The sequence below is a fragment of the Rhododendron vialii genome, chromosome 5a (assembly GCF_030253575.1).
Source record: "Rhododendron vialii isolate Sample 1 chromosome 5a, ASM3025357v1".
Taxonomy (NCBI): Eukaryota; Viridiplantae; Streptophyta; class Magnoliopsida; order Ericales; family Ericaceae; genus Rhododendron; species Rhododendron vialii.
Genome location: NC_080561.1, coordinates 38,686,490 through 38,706,622, shown reverse-complemented (window position 1 = coordinate 38,706,622; position 20,133 = coordinate 38,686,490). Strand labels below are relative to the sequence as shown.

Sequence of the window (20,133 nt, the reverse complement as noted above, 5' to 3'; positions counted from 1 at the left end):
GTCCAAATATTTTGGGACGGAAGGAGTAATAATAGTAAAAGCTTGTTTTGCCTTTTGGCTTACAGTCAAAAGTATCAAACAAACAAACAGTCAGGACTTTAAACAAGAAGGGGATTCCCCCCTGTCCTTCTGGGACTGGACTATCTGTATTCTTGTTCAAGCTTTTTTTGTGGGACTGGATTCCCCTGTCAAATTCGTGAAGCGGTGGGGGCTGCTGCCACCTTGGGGCAGCAGAGTGCTGCTGTGTCCCGTTTGTGTATCCACCCCGGTCTCGTTCCGATGATCGAAAGCGTTCATTTTGTAGAGCTCGTCGAGTAGAACAACTATGCAAAAAATCAGCTCGTCGAAACCTTTTTATCTTGAAGAGAATGGATCAAATCCACTGTAACCCATGGACCGAGAGTTATATGGACTCCGATCAGGTACTTAATAATATCCAATTAAGCTGATTTTTTGCATAGTTGTTCAATTCGACGAACTCTACAAAGTGAACGCTTCCGATCATCTGAGCGAGACCGGGGTGGACCTACAAACGGGGCACAGCAGCACGCAGCAGATCATGTCGAAAACATGTTCATCGAATATCAATTTATATTTTTCACAAAACCAATATGTTTTTATGTTGCGAAAAATTGGGTTCTAATTCAGTGTTTCGGACTTCGTTTTACTCATTTTTCATGAAATTATTCTTTTCAAAAATATGTCAATCTATATTCAATGAACATGATTAGCTAATGTACGTAGGCAAGTTCTAAAATATGAATTCGACTATTCTGATTATCGAAGTTCACATCCGGAAAGAGCCTACAAAAATAAATCTTGTTTGATAGATCTCATTAAGATCTTTTAAACAGTGCAAAAAAAATTAAAAAAATATTTTTCATTTTTATTATATTTAAATTTGAAATTACCTTTATTTGGAAAAAAAGAACTTTTTAAAAAAGTGGAACACTCCAGTCCCCCGCAAGGGAATCCGATAGTTAAAATATCACTTCCATCGCAATTTGGATAGTTTTTGGGACAAAAATGCTGCTTAACCTCCATTTACATTATCTTATTAGTACTTTCTTAGAGAATTTGAGTTTAAACTTGAGCTCCATTAATTTATATTTGTCGATGGTCAAGGGTGTATGAGACAACTTAAGCGCACTTCGACTAATCCTCTTTTTGCTTTTGTCAAAGACAGATCATCTATGCCGAGACTAGAGGATTGACCAGAAATTTCTTTCTTGCGACTTAACCGTAAAAATCGAATGCTGACCTATTGTATGGGAAGCAAACCCACCAACCAACCGGATTAACTCTTGGAGCTATCCATCTGCTTAATTATTATTGGTAAAACATGCCCATGAAAAGTAGAAAACAAATTGTACTAGATTGAGATTAGGACCACCATCACGCTCCCATTGGGGGTTGCTATTACGCAATGATATTAGGTCTTAGTGGTTTGGGGGCCCAATGAAATGAGCCAAATTATAGTGGCTAGCTTCATTAAGACAAGTAATTTGCCACATTATTCTTGCATAAATAAAGCTCTTTAAATCACGCCTTTAAAGTATAATAGTAAAAGAAGAATACCCCATTCCATTCATCACTCTACCCGAAGGGTTGTTTGGTGAATCTATAAACGTCAAAGAAACAGAAATTACTATTTAATCTTGCATCATAACTTCGAAAAGACGTTACATGCAGTAAGCGTTTCATCCGTATCAAGAAATGTAGAAATTTTTGGGCGCCCATGTAGTGGTACTCGTCGGCGATTCTAGCCATCTAAACGTGTTTTGGACGATTCAAATTTATTCTCTCTCTTCTTTCATCCGACCACTATCTCTCTTCCTTTTCTCTCTCGAAATTCAGACCGTCCAAAATACGTTTGGATGGCTGGAATCGCCGATGAGATACCACGTGTGTGGTACTGCCCGGCATCCGAAAATTTCTCCAAGAAACGTGAGATATATGATTTGCATTTTATATCTCCTGCAATCTCAGGCATTCAATGACTATGTATTCAATGTGTTGTCACCTGTGCAAAGATCTCGTGTGGGATTTCCTTTCTTTTTCCCCTCTTATAACACTCAAGCCCACGTACAGATTCTCTAATTAATTGTCCGCGAAGTAAAAGATACCGGAGACCGAACCGATAATTAAAGTTTTACACATCAAAAAACTGAAACCGACCGAACCCCGAATTTTCCAGTCGGGTTTTCGGTCGGTTTGGTTATATTTTCACTCATACCAAGTATTTTGTACCCATGCTCGTCGAGGGAAAACTGAAAACCCAACGTCTAGCTCGCTCGCTCTCTCGGAAGATCACGTACAGCGCATTTTTTAAAAAAAAGAAAACGAAAAAGAAGATCAAACCCCCAAGCAGGCATAAGAAAATTATGGCACGCTTATGTTGCGGGCATATCTTTATTCCTTTTTCCCTTTTTTTTATGTATCTTCCCTTATTTTTAAGGTTTGTGTATTCCAATCTTGGCATTTACATTAGCAAAACAACTTTATGAGGAAAGGTTGTTTTGTTGCTATCTCTATATCCTTGTTCCAAAGTAGATAGAATATATCTTGGTAATTGAAAATAAATAAATATTCAGAATTACTAAAGAAAAAGGCCGTCCTTAGATTAGATTGTTGTCCTTCTTCTTTTTTGAAGCTTGCATATATTCTTAAGAATTAATAGCTGATCAAAGATAATGCACCAAAGTTAATTATCAAATTTAACCCAGAGGATTTTGTGAAGTGGTAGAAAAGAAGGAGATAAGTGTCTTTTGAACATGTCTCTTAGCTCAAATCCCACCCGAAAACGTAGTTATTTGGGCCACGCTGCGAGAGTTTCTCTTGTGAATTTTCAAGTCCTGACATGCCGCTTTTGATTGGATTGGAAAAGAAATCAGTCGAGAAGGGCATATTATTATTAGCTTGACCTCATTTGGAGTTTTCTCAAATATCTTCTCCAACAATTGCGAATTTCTTTTCCATTTTACGATGAGAATATTAAACTGGCCATGCCATATGCGTCTTGCGGAATGGGTATGCTGCCAAGCAGCACTCTAAAAGCAGCCCATCCGACTGCTCATCTCGGTAATTGACGGCTAAGATCTTAACCGAGCAATGAACGATTCAGATTTGTATGCGTTCAGATTATATCTGAGCCATCCATGCTGAGATGAACGACCGGATTTGCCGCTCTACACCCATTCGGCAGCATTCCGGGTCTGCATCTTGCTAATGTTAGAACTCAAAGCTGAATTGTGGCCAGCTAATAGAGAGAAAGATTTGGAAGATTTTGATAAAGAGAATAAATTCTTTACACCGCCGGTGTAAACATTTATTTCCTCCAAATCAATTACATCCTGCCACGTTGCAAAACAGTGGTCTCAATCAATAGAACATGGCGACGTGGTGCAATGTAATTGATTTGGAGGAAACAAATGTTTACACGGGCGGTGTAAAAAATTTATTCTTTTTGATGAATACTCGGAAAGCATTTTTATGGGCCACAAAGGACCCTGACTTGATAGCCCAATTGAAGGAGCCCAGCTCATTAGTGTTCCCAAATACAAGGGGCCCGAGGAGTGGACTTGGAAATGGTCCATGGGCCTACAAGACCGTGTAACTGGACAATGGTGTAACCTTTTTTTTTTTTGATCCGCATGGTGTAACCTAATGCAGGGAATTATTAATTCCTCCTAGACAACCGGCCCGGGGTGTTTCAAAACCTTTCTCTACCACATATTGATGTGGGCTCCACCATCTAGTGCGTGTCTCCCACGCGGATGTGGGGGTTCGGAAGTAGGTGCAAATGCGAGAACACGAGCATCCTTTATAAAAACCTCTTAACAAACAACGGAAGCATCTCTGTGCGCAGCAGCGCATCTAGGCTTTTTGACATCGATATGCAGGATTCGTGTCCAATGACTCGAACCTATAATATCAGCAGTTATCAGGTGGTCCATGGAATGCACCATGCAAGTGCCAAAACTCCCAACATTTTTCATTTGTGGTGTGTGTGGATATATACGTATACACTTGTACATTCTTTTCGTCCCAACAAACTGATAAGTAATTCATATCGGACACAAATCCTCTCCAGTCTCATTTTGAATTGAACGGTCCAATTGGGCCTTTTTTAGGCTAACTACGATCAATGTTCCAAATTTTTTTAACTTTTAGAACTCGTCGAGAATATTGACCCTAGACCAAATCATAACTCATTTTTTTACGATGTTCATGTAAAATAATTATTAGCTGATATTTTCGTAGTGCTCTAGAAAATGAACACTTCCGATAATTTTAAAATGCCGAAGTGGGACTGGACCCTTTTCCGGATAGATAGATTCTCCATGCACTAACTTTATATAAAGGAAATTCTGCTCTGGAAACATCCCACAAATATACCTAACGAATTATCCGATCCACATTATTACCCATTTGGCTTATAAAATACATGACCTTCCCCCAACCTTTTACCATCAACAAGCAATACTCATTCCTAACTATTATCCATCCTCGGAAAACCTGTTTTTCTAAACCAACCACCAAACAATGTCTATGATCATCCCTGGCTTCGGTTATCATCGAACCAACAACTACAACAACAACAACGTTTACGACCCTTTCTCTGTCGAACTTTGGAACCCATTCGAGGAGCACTTCTTCCACATTCCAACAATCCCCAATGAAACCCTAGGCTTCGTGAATGCGACAACCGATTGGAAAGAGACCCCGGAGGCCCATATCTTCAGGGCGGACCTTCCGGGGCTGAGGAAAGACGAGGTGAAGGTGGAAGTGGAGGAAGACAGAGTGTTGAAGATCAGCGGGGAGAGAAGCGTGGAGAGAGAAGAGAAGAAGGATAGGTGGCACCGGGTGGAGCGGAGCAGTGGGAAGTTTGTGAGGGCGTTTAGGCTGCCCGAGAGCGCGAGGGTGGATCAACTGAAGGCGTCCATGCAGGATGGAGTGCTCACTGTGACTGTTCCGAAAGCGGAGGCGAGGAGGGCTGGTGTTAAAAGTATTCATATTAGCTGAAATTTAAATCTTATCTATGAGTGGATTGAGAGAGAGAGAGAGAGATTACAACTAATCGTAGCTGGTATATGTACTAGCAGTAAATAAAGTACTCTTTCTCTCAAATTAAATTCTGTTAGCAATATACTACTCCCTTCGATCCAAATTGATGGTCATGTTCGGTCTCCAATACAACTTTTAAATTGTTAATATCTTTCGATTTATACGAGACTACAATAGCAGTAGATTACTTTCTCGTAGAAAATTCAAAAGTAATAGGATTGCTACTCTCCGACAGAGATGACACAAAAACATAAATGAAGGAAGAAAAATAAAGAACAACAAAATAAAGAAAAAATATTAATTATCAAAAACCTTATAGCTAGCATATGTCGTACACAAGATCGATCATGTGTCACTAGTTGAAAACATATACTGTATAACATCCCTTTAAAATATTACTACCATTAATATTGTTTTCTATCATCTCTGCAGATCGATCGCCTCCATTATTGACAATTCTAATTAATGATGTTAAATATGTACGTATATACTCCTAGTTTATATACGATATATATCCGTTTACTTTTTTTTTTTTTTTTGAACCAATATTCAGAGACTTTGATTACTCAAAATCTGCCCAAAGGGCTACAAACTCCAAACCGGAGCCCGTCGATGGGAACAAACCCACGATAGTCGGGTTATCCATATGGCTTGGATAGGAATCCACTGAGTACAGAAGAACGCTACCCACAGATGGTAGCAGAACCAGTTTCACGCAGGGAACAAAGATACCCATAGAGGGTAGTAAGAGTTCCACGCAGGGAACAGAAACTAAACAAAATAAAACAGCAAAAAATAAAAAACTCCGGTCACTGAAAATATCGCCGGAAGCGCCGCCACGGACCCAGCAACTTAAGTAGCACTTTTTTTTATAGTATTTTCTTCTCATCAAGGAATACAATCGTTTATCTTTCGATACCACTTCCAATCACCACAAATCTCCTCGGAAGCAACAATGTATAGGCTTCATTTTTGCATCCTCGTATTGTTTGTACATTAACAATATTGTCATTAATGTAGCTTGTTGATTTTGTCACGTACTCTTTTTTTTTGTTAACGTCACTCCCCTGCAAGTGTATTTTTGGTGTAAAAATACACTTGCAGAAGAGTGACGTTAACAAAAAAGAGAGTAACAAAATTATTTCCCTTAATATAGAGTATCAAAGTCGCTGATCTTCTCAACTATCATTATTGGTTGCCTCCATCGTATTCTAGAACATAACTTGTAAATAGGCTCTTAAATATTGTGGTTGCATCATTGACAATGATTAGCACTGTCAATAAGTATCAGTATCGTCATCATAGAAATTAAACATATATACACACATATTTTTTGGCCCGGACACTGGAGTTATTAAATAAGAGATATGTATAAACGTATTGTATGGGTCCAACGAAGTCGGCGCAGAATATTAACAAACAAAAACCATGAAAAAAAGATGATACTCATTAGTTAAAAATGCCCAACCCTAACGGGGACGTCGTCTGTCCTGCCCTCTTTGTCCCGTTCACGAAAAGTTATTCAGTGCTTTTGGACACACCGCTCATCTTCAGTTCTCTCTCCATGTATATATAAACCGATAATCCTAAAAACAATAACCTTATATACTTTACCCATTTGGTGTCTCTCTCTCTCTCTCTCTCTCTCTCTCTCTCTCTCTCTCTCTCTCTCTCTCTCTCTCTCTCCCACAAAATGTCTCATCAACATGGCAATGGGGGCATGATGCCCTCAATGGACAATAATGCCACCAACATGAACATGGACACGGCCATGCACATGAGCTTCTACTGGGGCATAAACGCCACAATCCTCTTCCCAGATTGGCCTAACCACAACCTGCCCATGTACATACTCTCTCTCTTCTTCATCTTTTCTCTCTCTTTCGGCATTGAGGCCTTCTCAGTCCTTACCACGGCCAACCTGCCTGGGTGGACGGGCTCAGGCCCGGTCATGGGCGGGTTGAAACTGGCAGCCGCCTACGCCCTCCGCACCGCTCTTGCGTACATGGTGATGATGTCCGTCATGTCTTTCAATGTCGGGATCTTTATTACGGCCGCGATCGGACACACCGTGCGATTCTTTGTTGTCGGGATCTTTATTGCGGCTTCCGCAGCAGACATCACTCTTAAAGTTTGATCAACGTTTTAAAATAGCAGTATCAGAAAATGTAACAACATCCGATATAGTCAAGTATCAGCTCATATGCAAATAGGATCGGTCAAACACATGCATAGGTAAATAACAGTATCAGATATTCAAAATCTCGTTAATGTTTGCTGATTTGATCGTTATTAAGAACGACTCCATGGGAAGAAGTAAATGTTTCTACCGAATTTATACTTTAATTACTCATTAATAAGTTAAAAATATATTACTACAACAATGAAAAACGTTTTATTACACAAGCGATGAAGGGCCGAATGGAGAACACCGGCAGCAGCTCTCTCTCTCTCTCTCTCTCTCTCTCTCTCTCTCTCTCTCAGAGTGTGTGTTCTGTATCCTTGAAGGGCTTCTCCTTGACAAATTAATCTGATTTAAACACCACAGATTAGTCTAAATCAAAACAATTGGCTAATTTCAAGTGTTCTTTTATCAGCAGCTAATTTCAAGTGTTAGGAGCGTTCGTTTCCGACATAATCTATCATATACTACTCATAGGATTGAACATCGTTCAACCCCGATCGCTCTGAATACTCTTCTACCAGTGGGCCACAAATGGGAGAAGAAACTCCTTCGAGGAGGTGGAGCATCTGCAGCCACGTGATCTTCCTCGTTATCCCCATCTAGATCCTTTGAATCACCACTCTCATGATTTTCTCCCGAAACCTCATCTTCTTCCTTGTCAATCGCTCCAACTTCAGCAATTTCCCCTGGCCTCTTGTCAAACAGTCCTTTAAACTGTTTCCGGGCCTTCCTCTCAATTTCCTGTTTGTCAGGTGAAGTCCAATAAGAATTCCTATTTAGAAACACACACACACACACACACACACACACACACAAATATGAGGTGATATTCACAAAGTTCTTCCACCTCATCCTAAATGGAGAAGTGAAAATCCAGTGTGGTGGAACCCTACCTGTTCTTTTTGTTTCAGTTTCAGAAGTGCCGCCTTAGCATTTGGCTCAGATGACTTGTCAATGCTCATCATCTATGATCACCCAGAATCAACTTAGAACCATGTTTGGTATCCACCCAATTCGCTATTAAACCATCAGCACTAAAATGATGTTACCTTGTTAAAATCATTCCTTGCTTCCTCAAAATCTCCGGCTGACATGTAGGCCATTCCACGACGATAAAGAGCTTTAACATGAACAGGATTTCCATCTAATACCTGTCAAATATTCCATTCGAAACGTATATCAAAATCCATGTTCAGAAATATAGCTTGGCAACTGCAACTGCTTACTTTTTTTCATATACTGATGACCGGACAAAAATGTGGACTAATATCTCATGTCACTAGGAAGTTTCATTCTTTGATTGAAAAAAAAAAAAGGAGTGAACCAAATGTTCCTTATATGCTGGTTGTGCATGTTCATTTGGTAACTATTATCTAATAGAAGGTATAAGAGAAATAGTCCAATTGTCCACTGTTTATCATTCGTGAAGTTCAACGTAAGACCATATCACTGCACTCATAGAATGCACATCTCAAGCAAAAACGAACATGAGGAAATCCCTCTTGTAGTGAATCGAACAGAGCAGGTGATTATAATTTTGTCAGAATTACTCTACCTTATTGCATGCTTCAATGGACTTTCTGCATTCTCCCATCTTGAGATAGCATGCAGCCACATTTAGGTGTAATAGATTCTTCACCCATTCAAAAGAACAAAGGTCAATTAATCAAAGGAAAAAGATTCTATTCGACATTAAGAAACGTTGTTAATAGTAAGAGAATGTGAAATAGTATCTCACTTTACAAATACACTTACTCTTGTATCTGCGAACTCTTTCCCTTCGTCATCATCTTGTGGATGAACATGATTAAATTCCCGAAGAACCTGTACAGAAATTAACACAGTTTTATCCCCGGGCAACCTCAGTTGCACCTAATTCCAAAAGAGGAATCTGCATCGTCATTTTACAAGCAACAGATTTTCAGGAACCTATAGAAGGTCGTGTAAATAAGAAAATTGTCTTAGATTCCATTGGGATGGATGTTAGTTTCAAACAGAATAAAACATTCAATTTCCCCAGATATAAAATGTTTAGCTATAGCGGCCTGTGAAAATACCTTACATTAAGGATTTCAAATCACTCCTATCACATAGTCATTCCGATCTAGGGTAAGGCTCTCATATCAGCATCGGAATTCAAATGTAGACTGTCAGATCTAAATTTGAGCTATTCTCATTTAATAGAAATCTCAAATCAATTCAGTTGGGAACAGACAGATCAGTCGAAAAGCAATAGCCACAAAGAAATCCACATCTATCGACACGGACCCTTGTGCCCCTCCAGGAGTAGCAACTGGAACATCAAACCGCATGCCTTTAGGCAAATGGTTTCCAATGAAACATCTCCAACACAAACAATACAAACTTCAGTTAGCAATCTCTAGCTGCTTATTGAGCCCTGGATACCTCAAGTTGCTAAGAGCCGTGGGATTACAGCGTAAATAAAATAGTATGTGAACAAACTTCCTACTTTCATAACTGCCGATCAAAAGAACTTCCAACTTTTACAATATAAGGACCACAGTATTTTGCTTAGGGAACAGTTCGCACAAAAACAAATGTACAATCCCAACTGCACCAATAATCATTAGATAGAACAGACAGCTGCCCAACAAAAGAAAGAAACGGTGAAAATGAGGAAAAAGAAGTTAATACTTGCCTTCTCATACTTTGCCCTGGCAAGTTCATACTTTCCTTCTTTGAAGAGCCTGTTCCCCTGGAAATGGAAACAACAGGTTGATGAGATTCCAATCTAACCAATATAGATGAGTCGCTCATGGATGCATAACATAAACCTACTAGATGGTGCCAGGTTAGAAAGACTACTGCACTGGATGTGGTGGACTACATTAAGCCAATCCCCAACCATGGGGCAAAAATTACATGAAAATGGCAATTGTAATTGCGCTCTCTCCAAAAAAAAAAAAATTACATGAAAATGGCAATTGTAATTGCGCTCTCTCTCCAAAAAAAAAATTTACATGAAAATGGCAATTGTAGTTGCTCTCTCTCTCTCAAACACAAGAACAATTGCACAATAAATTTTCCTCAGGTAATAGGACATTTGTAAAAAGACAATCGGAAAAGCACTAATATAAAACAGTGTCTAAGGTTTTATTATCGGTAGTGGCCAGTTACCGTGCCTTTGATCTTCTCAACGTCCGCCATTATCTCTCTGAAGTTGAAACCTTCCCAGTCCTGCAACAAGAATTAGATTACACACAACCACGTAGTTTGGTGCGCTGATGTTAAAAAACGGAGAAGAGGATGTCCGTAGTGCAAAATGAATATCTACAATTGCAATATTAAAAGACAATAACTGCATCAAGAGAACCACATGAAAAGACAACAAGACTAGATGTGTCCTATCGGGGGGAATTCAACTTTGGCCCTTCATTACAATCCAAAAAGAGATGATTAAACAAATAAGGGGACCGGCAACATATTTAAGTACCATATGGTTAAAACAGCCAGAAACTTCAAAACCCATAACTCTTTCTTAAAGCATACTTTCAAGGGAACTTAACAGCCAAACAACATGTAGAAGGGGGGGAAATCTATAGTTTCTAAAGAACAACGAGAGCAATAAAAAATTTACAAGGCTAGAGAAGAAACACTAGCAATAGTTTCTTTTTTCCTGGTTGTAAATTTAAAGAACTTTTTCTCTCTTTCTCTCTTTTTTTTTTTTTTTTTTTTGTGTGTGAAGATTCTCCTGTATAAAAGTTTCAAATACTTAAGAGCCAAAGAAAATCTGAAGGCAAGAGACTAAGGTATTTAGAAAACCATGTAGTTTCTGATGACGATAAACCTAATATGGAATTGCAAGAGCAACCCCGCAATATTAAATAAAAATCAAGACCTTTCCTTCCAATCCACGTAGAAAACTTGAACAGCTCAATAAATTTGAGGCATGAAAATCTCATATCATCCCACGTCAATTAAACTTGGTCTGACAGTTGCGGAAAGATATTCCTTAGTGTTTCTCTTTTGCACAAACATGAGTATCATCACTCTATGATAGGAAACACGAGCTGTACCAAATCTAGCAACCACGATAATGGACTAAGAACACAGCAATATGATTGTTAAGATCCCCATAAGTTGGAGATGTGATCAGCAAAAGCCATATGACTGAGATAAGAGAAATCAAGTAACTTCAGAACACGACTTAGATCTAAGTTCGATAGTGAGTTATGCGCTCTTAATCACAGATGAAGCATACAACCGATGAACCAACAACACAATTAGCTTACAGTTATCTAACTAAATTGGAAAGTTTTTTTCCGAACAATTCTAATAGCTACAGAATACAAGCACCATTGCCAGCTATTAAAAGATCTTAAACTTGAAACCCACAGTATTGTTTTTAGCCATTTTCTCCTGGCAAACTCAATCAGGATTAGTAAGACTACCTTAGGCATCTCAAAACCAAGAAGTTCTATCTCCCATTGAACATGAGCACCTTCTGGAACAATGGCAGGCCTGTCATTCAAAAAGAAACAAGAACATATCGTGGAATTAGTTAAGCAACAATGAAGATGATGGAAAAATAATAATAAAAAGACAAATGATGGCGGCGGTCAAGGTGAAGGTGAAGGTGATAGGTATCATCATGCAGTCTACTTCATGAACCCACAACTTATACATGCAACACCTGGACAGAATATAAGGAAAAACTAGATTGGAAATGTTAACCTTGCAAATTTGTCATACGCATAATCAGGAGGGCACGTCACAAGAGATATCTCTCCGGGCAACATCAAACGAACACACATCTCAAGTCCTTCAGGCACCTATCACACAAAGGAAAAGTCCCTCCAACATTAGGTCTAGAAGAACTCTTTGCCCACACCACACCAACCCAACCCGCCCCCACACACACCCCCCCCCCCCCCCCCCCCCCCCCACAACACACACACACACACAAAAAAAAACAACATGAGTCTGCAATCAACTTTCTCTGTCTGAACACAACCCCCCCCCCCCCCCCCCCCCCCCCCCACAACACACACACACACACAAAAAACGACATGAGTCTGCAATCAACTTTCTCTGTCTGAAAAGGTAGAAATTTGGATATACTCTAACAACAAAAAAAGAAAACAAGAATTACCACAACAAAAAAAGGTGGATATTTTCAAGATTTATAATCAAAACTTGGTACTCTATTATCAACACAGAGATCTGCCACTGGTTCATGTTGCTTCACCACTTTTAGTCTGACAAATTAATCAGCTCTAATTTCGACCATAACCATGAAATCACAAGCACAATTCATTTTCCTTCACAAAATGTACAACTTACAAGCCCTTCTCCAGAACTGAATTCCAAAGGCTGGCCATCGTTATCGACTCTTGTATCATAGAATACAGTCTTTCCTTCATTAAGAAGCATACCCTTGTAATGGACGCGCAATAGACTGTCATGAAGAGGGCAATCCATAGGAAAATCACCTATAATTTCAGAGAATGAAAAGCATTAGGAATCAAGTACCCAGATATAATTAATCAAGAGAAGGTGGAAAAAACTAATGGAAGTTTTGGTACATATTTTATAGCTCAGTAATGGTAAGCATATATTGCCTGCCAGAAGCGGTCACTTACAGACAAGCGATATCGTAATTGAATTAAGTTGGTCCACAAGACGTGCTTTCGTTGACCAATAAACAAAAAGAAGGGAAATTATTGACTGAGATATACTTTTTGTACATTATCTTCATGTACCATAAATAAACAAAAAAAAAGCCTCCAAAGTCAGTTCCTTGATGTCAGTGAACTTGTGGTTATACGTTATACAAAATTTTTAAAACAAGAAAATGCTATAGAGAATATCATCGACAGTATGAAACGAAACTTTTGACTAGCCTGCTCTCAATTTCCATCGCCCCTAAGTTATTATTTAACTTATTCTAGCCTCTCTTTTGGTCGTGGGTAAAAGTAAAACAGCACAATAACATCTGGAAGCGGCACAATGACAATAAAGTTTTCAACAAGTTCATGCCTAGTGCATCGCAAACAAACCATTTAATCTTTTCAAATCCAGTTTTCTTTTACAATATGAATCTAAAATCATGTTGAGACGTGAACATGAGGATATGGTTCAAGACAAACTATATCAACCAATGTTCTAAAAGTCACTAGGCATTAGTCGGGCGGTCGGCCACCTTCGAGCGGTTAATTGGATTAATAGGTGCATATTTATTAGTAATCGGCAATTAATCATTAGTCGGACCTAATCGGATAGGCCCTGCCAGCAATTAATAGGCTATTAATCGCCGATTAATTCCTTGTTTTAGAACACTAATATCAACTGCCCACTACATTGAACACCCAGAGCATTGAGAAGCAAGTATTACTATGGCAATTGGCATGAAACCAGGTGCCTGGCATGGCCCAATAGTATTATAACGAAACAGAAAGCCAAAAAACTGTCTTTGGTGCACAACTTCATAAAATGATCATACTTAACCAATAACTTAAGTGGTATTCCAAAATAACCCACATTTTGAAATGGGTATTGGAAACGCTTAATAGTTAACAGTCAGAACCATGTCTAATTAAACCCAATTACTATTACATTATAATCATAAGAACAATAATCATGCCTGAACAAGTACGGAGTCGTGTCACATTCTTCTTTAGGGGTTTAACCTTTTTCTAAGTTCTACTTACTTACACTATCCACATAATAGTCAAGTTTAAGCTTAAAAGTATAATTGAAACCTCTTCCATCACGGACACGCCGTTTTATTAGACGCCCATCTCCAAGCATATCCCGCACCTGTGAATGAGAGCAACCAGGTAAATGTCAATAAGAGAAACTTGAATCTCAATTAAAAAGACAGTGAATAAAGGGGGCAGGAAGTATATGGACATATAAATGGATCACTCTTTCAAGTGCGGTGAAGTGCAGTAAAAGGGAGAACGAGTAGAAGTCAGGAATGCCCTAGCAAGCCTAAGCAGTGCCACTACAGTGATAAGGAGTAAGCCATCGGTAGAGCTAGAGTCACAGACATAGTGTGTTGCATAACTATAACCAAATTGATCATTAGCAAAGGCTTGCTTAAGCTATTGTGTAGCTTATTACAGAACACAGAAGCATATGGTATAAGCCCACTGATAAAATCGTCTTAGCAACACCACATAGGAGAAGCAAAGAGCACCATCAGTTTGGACATTAGAATGTAGAGACAGAGGCACCATATATATGATGACCAAGCTTGAAGATAATATGCGTTTCGAAAAAATGACTACTCGTCTCATCTAAGTATGATCAACAGATGACAAACAAAACTTTTGTGTAGTCATGATTGCAAGTTACTCAAAGAATATCACAACATGAAAACCCACATTCATATTAGTCATTGATGAACTATTAAGACCACATTCATTCCCTTGGAATATGTCTTCCCTTATCTTTCTTTCTTAGCTGATGCCAAAATGTCCACATCTTATCGAGATCGAAAACAAATTCCTAGAGAACCACACAGCCACCACACAAACACACACACGTCAACTTCTAGAAAGATTGAACCCCATGAGACCATTGGTTTGTGAATCATTTCTAGTCAAATTCACCTTCTTGTGCATATTTTCTTGTATGCTCATTTTCATTACCTAATAAACCAAGAGAAATGCAACAAATTGAATGTTTAGTTGCATTCTAAAAGGAGCACCTGATCTGGTATTGCTATGGTTCAAGTGCCCCATTTGAATAAAGAAGAAACTTCTTTCTTCTCTCTCATGAACCAACAAGTAAAAAGCAACTATGGCATGTAAAATGCTTTTTTATCATCTGAAAAATTACTCATACAAGATAAATGAAAATAAGCTCACCGTACAAGTACACATAGTTAGCCGAACTAATAGAAATAAATGAACCAGAATCAACTAAGAACTTCATACAGCCCAAAATTGGGTCTAACCTGAATAAAATGAACCAGCTCCACTTCAAAATGAACTTCTTCAAGACCATCTACCATAGGCATGAAAGGGGACTTGGTTAAGTAATGCTTGGAAACGTAAATTACAGCCTTCTCTCCACGTGACATTGTTCCAATTCCCATCTCAAGACCTTTCGGTACCTACCATGCACCAATGAAGGCAATGGTTAATCGAAGGTAAGTGTGTATACTCCACGGGTCCCACATAAATAAACTTGCTTAACTATGACCGTCCACAAATTTAATTTTGCTCTCCGAGGAATTAGGAAGAGACTCCTTTGTGGAAGCAGATTAAGTGGGCCAGTAATGCAGTAAAAGGAAGAAATATAGAAGAAACAGAACCAACCTCAGAGTTTCCAAAAGTAAAGCAAACCGGTTCTCCTTGAGTATGTGACAGAATCAATTTCTCATCCCCTGCCTTTGCAGAAATCCTGGAAACCAAAATAAATAATTAAAAGCTCAATAATATATGGTGGAATCCAACATTGTCGACGAGGTCAAATACAACCAGTGAAAAATGTAAAAAGGATATGGGGAAAGAAAGCGTTTCTACCAAGCTTTTACTTCATAAGGTTCTCTCGGTGATTCCCAACCCTGCCCTTCATCTGTTACCTATCCAAATGAATGGAGATATGTTTACCGTACAACACTGAAAATGAAACAGTGAACCAATATCATTTTGAATTTAGGCCATAAATCACTCTAACACGATCTCCAATTCATTAGCACGTTCTCAACAATCTATCTGTTTACAAATGCAGCTGATTTGATTACCATATGCATTTCAAAGCTTCTAAAAGGAAATAAGAAGTGAAGTTTAGGAATAGTGAGAATAAAAAATGCGTCCAGGAAGATGGATACTAAAATCCCAAAGGCATCATCAAAACCACTCCCAGCCCAATCAATATGAGTGAGGGGAATACAGAGATAGATAGAGAGAAGAAACCAAGACACGCATGCAAGTGGCAACAGTGCCCCAAAACAGGCCTATGTCACAGAAAACCTAAAAGTTTTATTTAACATCCAGATCTAGCAGACAAACAATTGAGTTGATTTTCCTTAAGTAATAACCCATAGACTCTTCACTTTAGTTTACCCATACTGTATTATCTTAGGGAAGTCCCATGCTGAATTATTTAATCATCCAACAAATAAATATTTCAACTATGTAGATCTCACATACCTATAACAACTTTCTTCACCCCTAAGTTAGGAAATTGAATAAAGCATCATATTACCTTCTTCACAACTCCCAGATCTTCACTGATGACCTGAGAAAACATGAATTACAAAATGAGCTAAAAACATACTCTAATAAAATTCCATGACTCTGTAAAGGGAAGGAACCAATGGGTGAGGATAGTTGTGTGCAGTCTTTCAACAGAAGGGCTATAAATACATGGTCGTACATAATCAGACTCTAGTTATGAAGATTAGCACAAAGATGAAAATCTTTGATTAAAATATTTAAGAAAGCAAACTGTGCTCCTCTAAAAACCAGAAAGAGTTTATGCAGTAAACGATTACAGAGTGAAATTTTTATGAGTTCATCTCACAAGCTAAGCTCATTGTGCACTCTCAAGCATGACAACAAAGGTAAACCCAACATGCAAATAAGTCCCAGTGAAGTTTAACCTTCACATGCAAAAGCAATAAGAAAAATGTAATGAAACTGAACCAACCGGAGGACGACAAGACACTTTCTAAGCAAGCGTAATTGAGGAGAAAAAACACATAATAGCAGAAGAAACTCCACTTGAAGCAAGAAATGTCCTGCTTTATCGTCATAAAATCGTCGATAAACAGAATTGGGGATCCCAGCCATCAGCCTTTAGGTTTAGATACATAAGGGTGGTTTATGGTCATTAAAAGATTGAAATTCTACTGTTAAGACGAAAATAAGAAGACAACAGTCTTGCCTTGACTTTAGAAAAATCAATCATCTCAATCTCAAAATGAAGTTCAGCATCCACTGGAAAGCTGTCAGAAACTGAAAGGGGACAATCCTCCTCGCCATAGTGCAGTTCAGGTTTCATCTTGAACTGAAACAACAGGTACCAGTGAAAAGTTAAAATCTGCATTGAGAGATCCCATGGAACATATGCATTATTCCTGAATTTAGTCCCTTTGACCTAACTGTGTCTGAAAGCACATGTTGAAAATACAAGGATTTAATTAGTTAAGAATTTACTATAGCAGTTTTTCTATGGAAAAAACTTATACAAAACTGCTATGGTGATTATGAAAGAATTGTGTTCCTCTGCTTTTTTGTTCCATTCCAGAAAGAAATGATTTTGGCCTCAGATGTTCCCTTGGTCAGTGGGAGTTGATGAGCAATCATCACAGCCTCTAGTCTCAAAATCTCCATCAGCACATGTCTAACTAAGTATGGGACTTCAAAAGTTGCAGGGCAGTATAACCCATCACCGAAAATGAACTAGACAAGGAATGCAGTTATATTTTTATCCAAACTGTTTGCATCCTAAATAACAAGCAATTTTGCCAAGAAAAGGAGGAAAAAACTCTACCATTGCAATTTCACCCTTCTGCATTGTGGGAATTCCTTCTAGCAGTCCCAATATCATTTTGCTTTTACCCAAAACATGCCTTGTCGGTGTACCATTGCCTGTAACATGAGAGATAGGGGGACGTGTTTATCCAAGATCGTTTCACTTCAGAAATGGATAAGCAAATTCAAACACTGACTTCTAAATGGTGAATCCAATATAGTAACACCCCACCCCCCACCCCAAAGTCCAAATAACTGTATCTTAGCCCCTCCAAATTCTGAAGCTGCAACGTAAGTACAATATCTTCGGATATCTACCACCATGAATTACAACTAGCTTAATCACGTTGTTATATTAAGTCTATGATTGAGACACCCACCTCCCAATCCCGATCTTGTGGACTCCACAACCACTCCGTCCAGAGTCCGAACCGTGCAATGAAATATGACCTGCAAAACACAAGGAGCACTACACAACTTAATCAACACTACATTCTTTTCTTCTATCCTCAAATAAAGCCACTTCATTACACCAATAAATTGTTTCACTAATGCAAAAGAAAATATTCAATCACAAGAATTCAAAGCGGAAAATAAGAAGTAATGATCTATAAACATAGAAATTGCAGAATTTTCAACAAGCATGATGTGTGGGTGTTCGTGAACCTTCCATTTGAAGATGAAACTCCAGTTACTGAGTTTCGTAGTTTCAAAATTGCCATCGCAATACCATTCTGATACTAAATTCTGCACAGAATTATGGAAGAATAACACTTCCCTTATCCTGTTATCCGTATGAACTTGATCATTGAATCTTTGAAATCCAAGTAGTTTCGCACATAACCTCCACATCAACCGAAAATAATCATCAAACATATAATTCCAGCAGAAAAATGGAAAATAGCTTACCTGATCACCGTCGGCGGGACTTGAATCACCCCCACCAGGCCTGATCACAGCTTTCATCAATCCGCCAGGCACAAGCTTCTTCCTCCTACTTATCCAGAAGATTCAAGCACATAAATGCGCAAACAAATACATAAACTTGTATAAACCTTCAACTTATAATATCCAATAACACCAAAACAAGCCTCAAGTCCCAATCAATTCAGGTCAGCTACATGAATCCCTTTTCTATATTGAGCTCTATTGAAGACATCGTATTCAGTAATATCAACAAACCTAGATCCTTTCAAACTACAGCATCAAAGTAAATTCTGGTCTATTCCTCCCCTTGGTGCTACCATCTACCTTAACCAAATCACTCTTCCTAACTACTGCCAAGGGCGGCTTTACCACTATATAAGGGGGTTCAAGCAAACCCCTAGCATTCAAAAAATGCAATGAAAAAAATTATTTTTTTACATATGAATTAAATTTTCTTTAGTATTGTGGGGCACTGGATCACTTGTGCAGAGTTAAAAAAAAGTGAAGTCCAATTAAATTTGGATGATGAATACATAGAGATTAAATTATTTTAAGTATTGTCGGCGTTGGATCACTCATGCAGAGCTAAAATTAGTGAAAGTCCAATATGTGCATTTATCGTTTTTAACATATGAAGAATCGTCGATGGATATTGTCAGATACTAAAAGCTTTACGTTGCAGTATCCTTTTGTGAAACTTTGGAATCTATATGTACATTTTCCTTTTGCGTATAATATATCGTGCCAAGTTAAAGTTTATTTTTTGCGTAGAGGTTTTTTTGTCACTTACGTATTATAAAATTTTGTCACCGCTGGATAAAAATCCTAGAGCCCCCGCCCCTGAGTACTGCATCTGCTGATGTACCAAACCACCTTGTTCTAAACTCTCTCATCATATCTTTTAGTGGTGCTACCCTTTACCATTCTGCAAAGATCTTCATTTCTAATTCTATCTAGATTTTCATGTCTAATTCTATCTCGCAAAGTCGAACTGCAAATTTCTCCCAAAATTCTCATTTCAGTTACACACATCTTCCTCCTATAGCCGTATCTTACTTCTCAGTAGCTCAGCACTCCATGCCGTATAACATGACTCCCGTTGTAGTAGTACGGTAGAATTACCGAATTTTGCTATCCATAAACACCAAATGAACAGTAAAACACCGTGGGAAAGAATACAGGCAGACAGAAAGAACTAACCTTTTATCGTCATCGGATTCGGTCTTCTTCTTCTGAGGCACTTGTTCAGTTTCTTGGTCTTCAGCCATTGCAACGAATTCTTCCCCTGCTGTAGAATTCCACTGACCAGAGAATTAACAACTTGGGTTTCTGTATAATTCAGCAGAAAAGATCAAAATCGGGTAGTCCCGGCTAAGTAGCGGAGAACCCTAATTGCAAAATTAAAAGACTTAATAATTGTGGAAAATTAGGTGACGCAGAGATTAGGTGGGGGAGAGGTTGACGATGATGACTAGAGTCGTTGATAGCTCTCGCTGGAATATT

The 20,133-nt window shown here is 38.5% G+C and overlaps 3 protein-coding genes across 3 annotated transcripts; 2 read left to right on the top strand and 1 right to left on the bottom strand.

Annotated features, from left to right (window-relative positions):
- Positions 1–4,449: 4,449 nt before the first annotated feature.
- Positions 4,450–5,170, top strand: LOC131327026 (18.1 kDa class I heat shock protein-like). The gene has a single exon (XM_058359990.1). The coding sequence runs from the start codon at positions 4,546–4,548 to the stop codon at positions 5,023–5,025; it is 480 nt and encodes a 159-aa protein (XP_058215973.1). The 5' UTR covers positions 4,450–4,545; the 3' UTR covers positions 5,026–5,170.
- Positions 5,171–6,760: 1,590 nt separating this feature from the next.
- On the top strand, positions 6,761–7,204 carry LOC131327900 (copper transporter 6-like). Its single transcript, XM_058361021.1, has one exon. It carries the CDS (start codon positions 6,761–6,763, stop codon positions 7,202–7,204), a length of 444 nt encoding a protein of 147 aa, XP_058217004.1.
- Positions 7,205–7,390: 186 nt separating this feature from the next.
- Positions 7,391–20,133, bottom strand: LOC131326223 (peptidyl-prolyl cis-trans isomerase PASTICCINO1). The gene is made up of 20 exons (XM_058358914.1): positions 19,831–20,133; positions 18,613–18,697; positions 18,084–18,153; positions 17,723–17,820; positions 17,114–17,236; positions 16,433–16,465; positions 15,748–15,806; positions 15,541–15,625; positions 15,177–15,335; positions 13,975–14,032; positions 12,557–12,705; positions 11,948–12,045; positions 11,665–11,734; positions 10,391–10,450; positions 9,912–9,968; positions 9,008–9,076; positions 8,808–8,885; positions 8,302–8,403; positions 8,146–8,217; positions 7,391–7,993 (listed from the first exon to the last, which is right to left on the bottom strand). The coding sequence occupies exons 1-20, from the start codon at positions 19,896–19,898 to the stop codon at positions 7,721–7,723; spliced, it is 1,866 nt and encodes a 621-aa protein (XP_058214897.1). The 5' UTR covers positions 19,899–20,133; the 3' UTR covers positions 7,391–7,720.

Excerpts from the sequence above, each read along its gene's own strand:
- LOC131327900 (XM_058361021.1), top strand. The coding sequence starts at position 6,761 with ATGTCTCATCAACATGGCAATGGGGGCATGATGCCCTCAATGGACAAT.
- LOC131326223 (XM_058358914.1), bottom strand. The coding sequence starts at position 19,898 with ATGGCTGAAGACCAAGAAACTGAACAAGTGCCTCAGAAGAAGAAGACC. Across the intron at positions 17,237-17,722 it reads AGAAGGGTGAAATTGCAATG|TTCAAGATGAAACCTGAACT; the intron begins GTAGAGTTTTTT and ends CTGTTGTTTCAG. Across the intron at positions 14,033-15,176 it reads AGCTGGTTCATTTTATTCAG|GTGCGGGATATGCTTGGAGA; the intron begins GTTAGACCCAAT and ends TCTCATTCACAG.
- LOC131327026 (XM_058359990.1), top strand. The coding sequence starts at position 4,546 with ATGTCTATGATCATCCCTGGCTTCGGTTATCATCGAACCAACAACTAC.